This window comes from Phytophthora sojae, assembly GCF_000149755.1.
Source record: "Phytophthora sojae unplaced genomic scaffold PHYSOscaffold_2, whole genome shotgun sequence".
Classification (NCBI taxonomy): Eukaryota; Oomycota; class Peronosporomycetes; order Peronosporales; family Peronosporaceae; genus Phytophthora; species Phytophthora sojae.
In genome coordinates this window covers 10,441,492-10,454,335 of record NW_009258116.1, presented here as the reverse complement: position 1 = coordinate 10,454,335, position 12,844 = coordinate 10,441,492, and the positions used below count along the sequence as shown (strand labels likewise).

The following is a 12,844-nucleotide window of genomic DNA, read 5'->3' as shown; positions in this document are numbered from 1 at the left end:
CGTGCCTCGGACATCGAATTATGTCGCTATTGATGCATGGATGCCGCAGTTCGGTGGATTCCAAGTCACTGTGGGAAAGACTCATGATATCAAGGCCGGCGCGGCAGATGATTTGGCGAAGTTGGGTCCGGATGGCAACCAACTCTTCTTTTTGCTTCCACCGCTGTACTACAAGTCTTTCACCAAGAAAGGCAAGGAGATTCGGCAGTTTGCAATTCTTGTTCCGTATCCCGAAGAGATTTAATGGCGCCGTACAAACGCGGTGAGTGCGAAATGGGAGGAGAGAAAACTGTGGTGCTAAGACAAGCTTGAAACTCGTGAGTAATTCGAGAAATCAACATATTACGTCTTCAATACTGCCATATCGGCGACCACTACCGACAGCTACTGCTACCATCACTTCAGCGGCGGATATACACTTTTTCCGACATCTTGTCTTCTGGCTGTCTTCCTCGCGTGCACTGACTTGAATCGCTTCGTCAGATACTGAATGCTACTTGTGCTTAGTGGCGCTTGAGCATCCTGTCCGTCTCGTTGGCTGCGGGCGACTCGCAGTTCGGGGGACTGTCGAGCCACTTGCGCTTCCGCCGCGGCCTCTACTCTGGTCCAATCGGCACCTGCTTGTCGTCGCTCTATGTTACATGATGATGCTCTGTGTTAGGACTTCTGGTGTCATGAGTGCCGCGCCGCGGTCACCGATGTCATCTCTCCAACTCATCGTGCAGCAGCGTTTGGAGTTCTGGCCGCTAGCGTAGCGATTGGGTATTGCGCAAGCGCATTTATCGCCCCGTTCTTCTCTCGCTCGAGTGAGTGCTTCCCACTCGCTTCATAACATTCCGATACCTGATAAACTGATATTCGTGCTATATCTTTCGAACCAGGAACATATTTTGCAGATTGCTGTTGCTCTGTTCGCGATGCGCGTTTTCTGGGCGCTGCTGATCCTGCCCGAAACCTTATGGGTTGCGGCGAGTCCGATCCGCTCATTCTCGATCCTTTTCCGGAACAAGTTGTTCATACTCTGATCGCGTTAACGAGCTTCGTTTCCGAAGGAATTTTCCAGATGCAGCCATTTTACCTCAATGTAAGTCCTTTCAACAGTATGCATAGTCCGACTTTCTGTGTCATCCAACTGAGTGATTCTGTACTGCTCTGCAGACTGTTGTGGGGTACGACGTGAATGATTTTGGCAATCTGATGCTGGTTGGAGGCGTTCTAGTCATGCTCGGACAAGCTTGAACAGGTTCACTCTAGTGAGTTTCATGGGAGAAAGAGGCATGATCATCACAGGTTTAGTGAGCTGCTTAGTGAGGACGTGCGGGATTGCGGGGACGGGAGTGTTGGGTGGTGTTCTTTCTGTGTATACCTTCTTGTTTCGGCGAGTTGGCCTTCCTAGCCATTTCTGCGCTGGAATCAATTAACTGTTCGGAAGAGGTACGCTGCACTTCTCCTTGTGAAGTCATTCATTATCTAACTATCTAGGTTTGCTACAGGAGCAAGGTCGCCTGCAAGGCGCGATCTACGGAGCTCGATCGGTTTTCGAAGCGATTGGACCCGTCGTTTTCCCCGTCTTGTACGCTGCTATGACTCGAAAGTCAGTTTGGTCGCCAGCGCTCCCGTTTGTGATCGCTTCGTGCATTTATCTCGTCGGTGTTGTTATTGCCGTGTCGCTACCCGCCGGCAAGAAATCGAGCAAGCCTGTGGACGAGGAAGCTCATTTACTGTCACCAAGGGGGGAACCAGCACCCTCACACTTTAAGACCGAGCCCGAAACTGAGGATGAAATTGGAGGTGACGATGCCATGGCTGTTGCTGGCAGAACGGTGCTACACGTAGATGACGACTACCGTACCTCACAGAAAGAACGGTTAACAGTTAGATTACCATTTCAAGACCTGGGGCAATCTTTTTGAAATTGAAATGTAATTTTAGCCAATCAAAACGCATATAACTGCTAATATTAACAGGAAGAAAGCATTTTCGAAGGAAATGAGAGCTTTTTAACGGTAATTTGAGTGCCAAATGAGAAAGACCAAAAGTAATCTTTGTGTGAGGTACGGTACTTGCTTGCAGAGCCGCAGCTAGCCTCACAAGGCACGCTTTTTTCTGTAAAGCTAAGAAATATATTCCAGATTTCAATGCACTTCTAGCACTTCAACGCATCGGATCATATTTTTCCGATGGGGTTCAGACTAGAAGGGCGACCCTCAGTCAAAATGCAGCACCTCGAAGAGCATCTCGTCCACCCACAGGGAAGAGCCACGGCGCCACTGTTGCCGCCACGTCGCCCTGCAAGCCGCAGCGGAAGCGGGGCTTCTCGTGCAAGTTCGGCACCATCGTGGTGCTGCAGTTCCTGACGGAGGCGGCGTTCAGCATCATGAACCCCATCCTCTCCATCGTCATGACGGAGGTCTGCAAATGAGCAAAAATGTGTCAGTCCCACCGACAATCCTCACTCTATCCATTAATTGTATGCAGTATTTCGCCAGGCAGCATCGACATGGACTGCCAATTGACTGTGGAGCCAACCCACTCGACGCGGTACAGTCATCATGGTTAAGTACAAATGGCATGAATCATTTCGTGCTAATAATTGTTGCAATTGTTGCTAAAAAGGCGTGCACTGAAGGGTCAAGACAAGCGGCTTGGTTGTCGAGGAATGAATCAATACTATTGGTTTTGGAGTCGGTGAAGAATGTGGGGTGAACTTGACGCTATTGTTTGTGTCAGCCTCTTCTCGTCGCTAGGCTGTGTATTCATTTTTTTCCTGGCACCGATGCTAGGTCAAGCGTCAGACGTCTACGGACGCAAGGTTCGTCAGTTTGTGGGTCATTGGGAAATAATTTTGTGGCTTAGTAAATGTGAATGTATGTTTGTTATTGCTATTAGCCGTTTTTGGTGCTAAACCAGCTCGCAAGGGTTGGTACGCCATTCTCCATCATGTATTTCATGCAGCCACACGGATCCATCACGCCGTACTTTGTACTAGGCTAATCGACTATGGGTTTGGGTACGTATCTCGGTTTCCCCTATGTACTAACAGCCATATTGATCTTGACCCAGAACTGCTGGAGTTATGGGCGCTGCGGTCGCGACATTGTGTCCCCCGAGAACCGCGCAGCAGCATTTGGCATTCTTTTTGCGAGCTTGTCTTCAGGGTTTTCTTTTGAGTGCTTTCGCAGCCCCATTCTTCTCTCGAGTTCGTACTTGCTGCTCGGTTTATGACTGTATTGCTGACTGTTCGTTTCTAACGCGGATGATTTTTATTTATGTAGGAGCAAGTTCTGCAGATTGCCGCTTGTATTTTCGTGATCCGGGTGTTTTGGGCAGTATGCATTCTGCCCGAAACGGTACCGAAGCATTCGCGTATGACCAAGACGCATTGGGTGATGGAGAGTCCTATCAGCTCTCTGTCCATCCTTTTCCGCAATAAATTGTTCATGCGGCTGACGTGCTTGATCGTGATCACGAGTTTCATCAGGAACGGGATTTTCCAGATCCAGTCCTTTTTCCTGAATGTACGTCCCCAACAATATAAACGCAATTGCGAGCTGGTCTAACGCAGCCCATGATGGTGGATTTCAGACAATTGTGGGATTCGATGTGAAAGACTTTGCCAACTTGATGCTACTCGGAGGCGTCTTAGCACTGCTAGGACAGGGGCTACTGGTGAAGGCGCTGGTGGGCTGCTTCAAGGAGAAAGGCGTGATCATCATCGCGCTGATCGCCAGTCTGATGAAGACGGGCGGCTTTGCCGGTGCCGCGTTTTACCCGCACAAATGGGTCGTATTCCTGTCGTTCATCCCTGGTTGCATCGGAGACCTCACCTTCCCCGCCATATCGGCTCTCAAGTCAATGAACGTCTCGGAGAAGGTATGTTTTAGCATCTATTCACCTGAACAAGCTAAAACATTGACGGGGTTATCATAATTTGACTCTGAATCTGCAGGAACAAGGACGTCTTCAAGGCGCAATCTATGGCGCTCAATCAGTTTTTGACGCAATCGGCCCCATCGTCTTCTCCTCGCTGTACGCTGCGATGACCCGGCAGTCCCTTCTGTCCGAAGCTCTCCCGTACATCGTTGCCTCGTGCGTCTACGTCGTCGGGATCGCAGTGGCTGTCTCGCTACCCGTGAGCAAGACGCCCCCGTCGCGGAGTGAAGTCGCTGTTGAACCTGCTCCTTTGCCGCCACCCGTGTCGGACGAAACTCCGGCTTTGGCTTCCGTGTACTTCGAGACTGACAAGGATGAAGTGGAAAAGGGCGACAGAGTGGAGTATGCCACTAGCTCCGTGCTGGATGACGACCAATTGCTCTCTGAGCCTTCGCTAGGAGCGAACTCCTCTGAAGTGTAAAAGTGCACATTAGATGCATATCGATACTAAAACACACGATAGAGCTACGTTTAAAACCCCTTTTGTCATCTTCAACTTTTTTCTGGTCGTAGTGATCGGTTTTCACAGGTTTTGGTATCACGTTTTCATTCCCAGTGAAGTATCCGACCGAGATGGACAGCACCACCGCCGCCGCTGACACCTCCGCGCCCCGCATGCCGCAGCGTAAGCGTGGTGCCCCGTGCACTGTGGCCGCGATCGTGGGTCTCCAGCTTCTCACCGCCGGTGCATTTGGCATCATGAGCCCCATCCTGTCAATCCTCACCTCATGACGGAGGTCTCTCCTGCAGCATTCTCCAATGCGCTGTAGCGCCGTAAAATATCTCTTAACTGAATGCACTGTAGTACTTTGCCAGACTACACAGAGATGGAGCGCCCATTGACTGTGGTGCCAATCCTCACGACGAGGTATTGTTGTTGTTGTTAAAGGAAATATTCACAATTGTTGGCCCTTGAACTAGGGCTCCGCGAAGGCTGGGATAGGAGAATTTTGGTATAAACCTGTCGTTTTTTAATTTTTTTTAATTATTTTTCTTACTAGCTACGGTCATCTCCTGCGCCTGCTTCGCAGCCGCAGCATCTGTCCGGATTTTTTCTTAAAAGCTGTAGATGCAAGGTATCAACCGGCAATGCTTTACGAAATTAAAAATGCAAACCTTGGTTGAGATCTGTTTTGCAGCTTGTAGAAAATGCAAACTAGTGCTATTGTACAGTCCAAGCGTTCTCTTTACTTCACTTTGTCCATCCGTACCCTGCTCAATATATGCACTGGTTCATACCGGTGTCGTCGGTAGCACACCGGTTCAATCTGCCCACGCATATAAACCTTTTGGAGGGCCCAGTGCGGCACCAGAGCCGTACCGGTTTCAAGAAATATACCAGTTAGATGTCAAGAGGGGTCATCGTTTGACTTGACGTACCACGGATATAATCCTATTTGGTCTGCGATAGCAGCACTAACGTTGCTTCCTATCCCAGTAATATAAATATCATTTATGAGAACGAAGTATTACCGATGTATTTACAATATTAATCCTCTGACCGGGGAGATATTCCCAGTATTACAATACTGGGAATATTAAAATATCACCGATTTCGGGGTTAAAAGGCCCGGGGGGCCCTTCAACTTCAAAAGTCGTGATATGAAAGAGCCCCGAATCGGGCTCCCCTCGCATAGGTACGACAACGAGGAGCCCGCCTTCCTGCAGGGCTCCCCGCTTGGGCTCTTCGATGCTGTCGTTGTAGTTTGGCGGGCTCTTGACGCGCTGTCCTGATTAGTTTACGCTATCTAGGTTTATTCCTTGGGACCCGGTTGAGCTAGATCCTGGAAAATCCTCCAGAAGATCGCGATCCTCGATGCCCTTCGCGCTCGAGCGTAGCTGCGCCATGCTCATGTGACCTGCACTGAAGAGATAGGAGCGAAGAACGTGGCGGCGACAATGTACAGCATGCTTCCTAAAGTCGAAGTTTGGACCTGAAGACCGCACACTACAGCCAATCGGTAGTAAGATATATTACTGGGATAGGAAGCAACGTTAGTGCTGCTATCGCAGACCAAATAGGATTATATCGTGGTACGTCAAGTCAAAATATTGACACCCAACTGGCACATTTCCAGAAACCGGTATGACCCCGGTGCCGCACTGGGCCCTCCAAAAGATTTATATGCGTGGACAGTTTGAAACGGTATGGGTCAGTAGCATATACTGAACCGGATGGAGTGATGTAAGGTGAATGATTGAATTGAACGGACTACTACAGGACTGTAGCATATTTCTCTACGAGCTAGATCTCGAGCGAGGTTCGTTTCATTACTGTGTATAATTACTGCCTAGTCGTATCTTGCATCTTCGCCGTTGAGGTGAATGACCGGGCAGATGCTGCGGCTGTGAAGCAGGCGCAGGAGATGACTGTGGATCGTAAAAAAAAGTAATAAAGGAGTTATCCCAAAAGCCTCCTATCCCAGCCTTCGCGGAGCCCTAGTTAACCTGTAGGGGGGGGCTCTTAACGAGGGCTCTCACAGTTTTGAAGGGCTCCTTTCACTTAACCTATTTAACACACGAGCCCAGAACTTTTTGATTGGCCAAAATTTAGCTCCAAGTTCAGCTGCAAAAGAACTTTGAAAACACGGCTGCTGCTACCTTGAAGTTGGGGACAAAAATAGGACGAAACGACGCAGTGCACGTTATTGTAATCGCCTCAAGGTCAAGGTCCAGACTCTTGGAGGAATAGGATAGCTCTGGTAGGAATAAAAGGATGGAGACAGGACGAGGCACTTCGAGCCCCTCCTCTGCTGACTCGAGTGCTCTGCCGCCTATCTCTGCTGCTCCTCCAGCGCGTCTCCCTTCAGCCAAATCCCACCGACCTCCCAGCAAGCAGTGCCTTCGAGGTGGCAGCATGAACTCTTCAAGGCCAAGCAGTCCGCCAGCGAGTGTTGAAGACGAATTATTGCCCGAAAGCGACGCAGTGCAGACGGAGACTGTGATAGAGCCAACTGGCAATGGAGACGCGCTGTCCGTCTCCCAGCAGGAGAAGATGCAGGTCTTCGCGACGTCTCCCGACCTCGAATTGCTCTGCAGGGAGAACGGTATCACAGCCGCTCAATTTGCGCGGAATAGCGAGGCAGTGACGAGTTTGGACTTGTTTCTGGGCTTTTGGACGTCCATGAGGAGCGTCGCGTACTTCCCAGCGCTGAGGGAGCTCTCGGTCATCAACCAGCCGACGATCTGCGAACTCGATGGCGTCAGCAACTGCATCAACCTGGAGAAATTGTGCATTACCGAGTGTGGGCTCACAAAGATCGCTAACCTGGGGAACTGTACCAAGCTGAAACAGCTAAATCTGAGCTCGAACAAGATCCGACGACTTGAAAACTTGGACGCGCTGGTGAAGTTGGAGAAGTTGTGGGTGAACCAGAACCAATTGGAAAGACTTGACGGACTCTGGAGACTCACGATGTTGACGCAGCTCTGGGCGTGTCGTAACCGTATTGACCGCATTGACACGGCGCTCAATGGCTGCGTGAATCTCACAGAACTGAACTTGGCGGACAACCGGCTGTCGAGCTTTAAAGGACTGTTGTCCCTCATGAACTTGGACCAACTTGCTGTTCTTGTATTGAGTGACCCTCATTTCGGCGACAATCCCGTGTGTAGACTGTGTAATTACCAGACATATTTGATGTGTCAACTTCCCCGTTTGAGTTTCCTGGATACCGTCGAGCTGTCTGCGCGCAACAAACACATAGCGGAGGCCACTATGATCAAGAAGAAAATGTACTATAACATGCGGATTAAGGCGATAAAGCGCGATGTGCACGGAAGGATTCGCCATGCCGAGACGATCCGCAACCAGGCTGAGCATCACATGGAAACGAGCGTGTCGGCTCTGGTGCGACATAAGAAGGAAATTGAGAGGTTTTTGGTCGAGAACAGCGCTAGAAAGGATGAAATTACTGCAAAAGTGTCCCAAGATATGATCACTGCGTTGGAGAAGAAGCTGGAGTGTGTGAGCTCGTGTCTGCAAGACCGCTACAGCGCAGTGTATCGCATGAATCAAGACTTTGAGCGCTTAAGGACAAGTTTGAGGTGTACTTCCGAGATGAACATTGCGCGTCTAATGCTGGAGCTGGAGACCGGCGGCAACATTCGACTCGAGGACGGTAAACCGTCGGATGCGTGGTTCGGATCTTGTGTCGAGCTCGTGCGATCGCGAATATTCCTACCAGAGCTGCAGAAACTTGGGATAAACGACATCCAAATCAATCGAGTCACGAGGATAAACAACAGATTTTTACGGAATAGATTCCAGGCAAGAATGGAGGAGGTTCTCATTGCTCCAGACAGAAAGGTCAAGGATAACGTATCGAAAAAGGGGGTGACAGTACCGAACGAAGATGTTGACGTTGAACGAGAGAGCGTAAAATCAAGAGAACGCAACGTCGGAACACCGCAAGAGCCAGGTAAACGTGGTAACCAGCCGCAGAATCCGTGTCCCGGTTCAACACTGGAAACATCGATGGAATATCTGTTTTACGCTCAGTCCCCACTGCTAGAAGATCATCAGTTGCGTAGTCCTGCCGACACCGAGCAACTATTTATCGCAGAGAACGGCTTCCGTGGATTTTCAGGACTTGGAACGACGGACTTTGGTGCCGCCATTAAACTCTCCAACTCAATTGCCCTGCTAGACGCGCCACGTGTTACGGCAGCGCTTGTCGCTAAAGGACAACAAGCTGTGTCGAGCGTGGATACCGCACCTTCTCAGCAAAAAATGAACCAGGACATGAAGCGAGCGGTGCAACTTGCAGTGTCCGGTGACTGGGATTTACCCTGTGGCGTGTTACTCGTAGCGAAAGTTTTTCCCGGGTACACAAAATGTATCAGCAATGCTGACGTTGCACTTGCAAAGGCTACGGCTGGTTCTACGTTGGGGAAGGCTCAAGATTTCACGGGGGTTCAGAGCTTGCAGGTGATGCATGGAGGTGCTGCGACTACAACCGCAGGTGGAGAAGCTGCCACCAACAAGCAAAAGTTGTACTATGTGTTTGACAGTGCGCTGGTTTTACCGGAATATTTCGTGGAGTATCAGTATGCGTTTGAGAGTGATCTCGTTGGTTCGTCTCGTGTTAGCAGTGCCTCACAAGGCTCTACGCGATCGCTAAAATCTCCTCGTACTGTGCACAGCAATGAAGAAGACGCGGTCAACCTCGGAGTTGCAGCCAAACTGGTGGATGATTTCGAACGCAAGTACCGTATCCGGCGCTCACAAAGCCCTCAACCCGCTGAGAACAGCGCATATTCGAGTACTGATGAAAGCGTGATGCGCTTACTTCAAATGGAGCCATTGGTGCCTGGATCAATTGCATCGAAGGACTCGCCAATCGTATCAACACGACTACAAGTGACTGCAGCAAGTCGCATTAAGTATTTGAGCTTACTGGGGTGCGAGCTCGAGACAATACCAGATATGTCACCTCTGAAAGATCATCTGGAAGTGCTGGTGCTAAGTTACAATAAGATCCAAGGCATCTGCAATAACCTCGAGAGTCTTTCAACTCTGCGAGTTCTCGACTTGTCCTACAACCACATTGCACGTATTGGCCACCTCGAACATCTCTACAGCTTGACGACGTTGGAAATCACGCACAATTTAATCCGATCTTTCGATGACGTGGAGTGTATCGGGAAAGCTTTGGGAAAGCGGTCACTCAAGCGGCTTGACCTCCGAAAGAACAGCATTTGTGACTCCAAACGATACAGATTTCATGTGCTGCAGTATTTACCAGATCTCGCGCAACTTGATCAACAAACTGTGCTACAAGAAGAGATCACCATTGCTCAACGGTTGATCACCCAGCTATCCCCCTCAAAAGTGTGGGCTCTTCATTGCCAGAAGACTCGGTGCACTGTCCCGCTGTCTTCAACTGAAGCTGTCGACCTTCCGCCATCGGATCGCCACCCCGAGTCTGACGACGAAGTCGACTCCAATTCGACCAAAGCTGAGTGGAGCTCAGTGGAGGAGCTTGTCTTGAATCACGAGTTGCTTGGGTCAATAGAAGGACTGAGTAAGGCTGTGAATCTGCGGATAGCATCGTTCTCGGACAACGCCATCAAACGGATAGGTGGTTTGCAAGCGTGCACGAGGCTGGAAGAGTTATGCTTGGACGACAACGAGATCACTCAGATCGAGAACCTGGAGCAGCTCTCCTTTCTCAAGAAGCTGCACCTTGGTCGGAATCGCTTGACTGTTATTCAGCACTTGGACTCGCTGGAGAATCTCATCCAACTCTCGCTAGAAGAAAACCAAATCTCCAGCTTGAGAGGTCTGGGTTCAGCGCTGAAGCTCATGGAACTTTACTTGGGGAACAACCAGATTGAGAACTTGAAAGAGGTCCAGCATCTAAAGTCGCTACCGAAGCTGACCATCCTCGATCTGTCAGGTAACGAGATCACGCGACTTCCTGACTATCGTTTGTACACTGTCTACTACCTCCGACGAGTTAAGGTTTTGGACGGAGTAAGTGTCTCGACGCAAGACCAGAGCAACGCGAAGCAGAAATACAGCGGGAAATTAACGTTTGAGTTCATCCTGGAGAAATGTGGCGGAGGTAACGCTACGCCGAGTGGATCTGGAGCGGAAAATCAGTTTGGTCGGATTACCGACATGGATTTATCTTCGTGCCGCATCCGCGAGATCGGATCAATCCCAGGAGATGTCTTCTCGAATGTCCGTGAGATTAATCTCGAGAACAATCAGATCATCGACATCTCTGGCCTCGAGGCGCTGCCAAAGCTCCGTGTGCTGAATCTCAATCGCAATCGAATTGAGAAGCTCATGCCTTCCAGTCAGTCGAATGATTACACGCTGCCGGATACTTGTGACGGCGGAGGAAAGGGAATCCTGGCGTGCCTAAATCTCGAGCAATTGCATCTGGCCTACAATCAAATCACCGACATGACGACGCTAGGACTTCAGTTCTTGGATTCCCTAAAGGTAATAGGCGGATGTGTATGTGTAGTTAATCCTACACTGGCTAAGTGTTTGTTGCTGAATGGTGCAGGTTCTTCACCTTCAGGGAAACGCAATCGTGTTCTTAGCTGGGTTAGAATGCAATACTGAGCTCGTCGACATTCGTCTGGACAAGAACCGCATTCGACAGCTTGACCCGCACTCGACCCTCGCTCTGCGGCAGCTGAAGTTCCTGAACCTTGAAGACAACGGCTTGAAATCGCTCTCCAATTTCAACAACATGCTCAGTCTGGAGGTTGGTGCTTGAGAAAATTACGGCAGAATCTGAGTTATGGCTTACAACTTCCTTGCTGTTGCTTGTAGACACTTGAACTATGCAACAATCGACTCACAGGTTTGGAGGAGGTGGAAAAGCTGGCGTCATTGCCCTCAATCGTCGACTTACGCCTCAACAACAACCCCCTAACCAAGAAGCATCTCTATCGACAGCACGTGCTGTACAAGCTCAACTCGCTCAAGGTTCTAGACGGCAAGGACGTTTACAGCGACGAGAAAGAACGCATCGATATCCTTTTCCTCCACGAACGTGCTGCCGCTGCCGCTTCTGGAACAATTTCAAATGCCCCTGAAAGAGTCATAGAAAACAGAGCTGTGTACCAGACTCAGCTGATCTTGACGCCATCGAGTATCCCGACCAAGGGTTCATCATCTGTGGGGATCTCCCAACCTCTGGGTATCCCACACAACGAGGTACTGTCCGGTTCTTTGCTTCGAAAGACACCGACAGCTCCCCTTCAAGTACCGACACCGCCGCCAATCTTGTCTCCACCGACTTTTCCTCTGCCCGAACACGAAGTGGATCTCTCGATTGCTATCGCTCCATCCAACACAACCACTCGGTCGCTGTTGGCACCCACACACAATTCCTACCGCAATCTCACCTCGTTAGGAAGTCAGTCCAGTTGGCAGGTCGGCACGACGGGTGGGAATACATCTTCATCCACTGCAACAGTTGCGTCAGCTATCAGCGCCAATCTCGCCAAAGGCATCGGCACTTCTGGAGTGGAGCAGCTATACGTGGGCAGTAGTTTACGCAGACGACTGTCGAGCGTGCACTACGACCAGCAGCAGATTCGTGAGTTTATGGCGAACATCCAGCACTATTTTGCTGTAAGAATGACTAACCACTCTGCTTATTGCTAGCCTCACCTTCATTGCAGGTGAACGGAAGTTTCAACGGACCGGACACCAAGCTTCCTGTTGGTATCATTTCATCGCAAGCAGTGGTCCGAGGTCCGTCTGCAGCGATAAGAAGGGGTAAGTTGTCGTTTTGCTCCTTGATTTACGATGTTGCTTCGCATTGAGCTAAATGTTTGTATTTCTTCTTACAGCAGGCTTCAACATGCAACCAACATCGACCGAGCCGCAATCCAAAGCAGGAACTCAAGTGTCATCAGATCATGTGTTCCCCTCCAGCACAATCCCCTCTGCCAACGACGGCAACAACAGTGGCAGGAGTTTTGCGGGTTATGTGGTGACCTACGGCAACCAAAAGCGGTACTCGAACTACCCAGGCGTACAACAGGAAACCACCATCCCGTACCTGTCCACAAAGCTGCAGCAGCAAACTCGGAGAAGCAGCGATAGACGATGAACCGAATATCAAACGCGAATGTAAACTAGAGAATTGTAGATGTTCAAGTAAACTCTATTCATCATTACCACTAAAATATCTACGCTTGCCTGTTTGCCTTCAGTAGGATCAATTGGAATTATAAAAGATTTTCATCAACCTTGATCAGGAGAGAACTGGTCATCATCGGCAAACAGACAAGCTGCACAACATACACACCATCTACAACATGCAAAGGGCCCAAGTACTACCTTCAAGCTGGATCGAGGGCAGCAAGAGGGGCTTCTTGGAAGGCACAGGACGGGATGCCTCAGACTGACGTGCAAATATCAGAGAGATTGTTGTCC

General features: G+C 49.9%; 3 protein-coding genes across 3 annotated transcripts; all 3 read left to right on the top strand.

Moving 5' to 3' along the window:
- Positions 1 to 40: 40 nt before the first annotated feature.
- On the top strand, positions 41 to 244 carry PHYSODRAFT_485257 (hypothetical protein; the record flags this gene model as incomplete). Its single annotated transcript, XM_009523074.1, has 1 exon — positions 41 to 244. One exon carries the CDS (start codon positions 41 to 43, stop codon positions 242 to 244), a length of 204 nt encoding a protein of 67 aa, XP_009521369.1.
- Positions 245 to 1,583: 1,339 nt separating this feature from the next.
- Positions 1,584 to 4,354, top strand: PHYSODRAFT_327008 (hypothetical protein; the record flags this gene model as incomplete). The annotated part of the gene is made up of 5 exons (XM_009523073.1): positions 1,584 to 1,848; positions 2,253 to 2,410; positions 3,276 to 3,518; positions 3,586 to 3,873; positions 3,950 to 4,354. The coding sequence occupies 5 exons, from the start codon at positions 1,584 to 1,586 to the stop codon at positions 4,352 to 4,354; spliced, it is 1,359 nt and encodes a 452-aa protein (XP_009521368.1).
- A 3,219-nt stretch (positions 4,355 to 7,573) lies between these two features.
- PHYSODRAFT_487258 (hypothetical protein) lies at positions 7,574 to 12,518 on the top strand (the record flags this gene model as incomplete). The annotated part of the gene is made up of 8 exons (XM_009523072.1): positions 7,574 to 7,816; positions 7,886 to 8,982; positions 9,079 to 10,888; positions 10,956 to 11,163; positions 11,259 to 11,833; positions 11,933 to 11,999; positions 12,068 to 12,181; positions 12,256 to 12,518. The coding sequence occupies 8 exons, from the start codon at positions 7,574 to 7,576 to the stop codon at positions 12,516 to 12,518; spliced, it is 4,377 nt and encodes a 1,458-aa protein (XP_009521367.1).
- Positions 12,519 to 12,844: the final 326 nt, after the last annotated feature.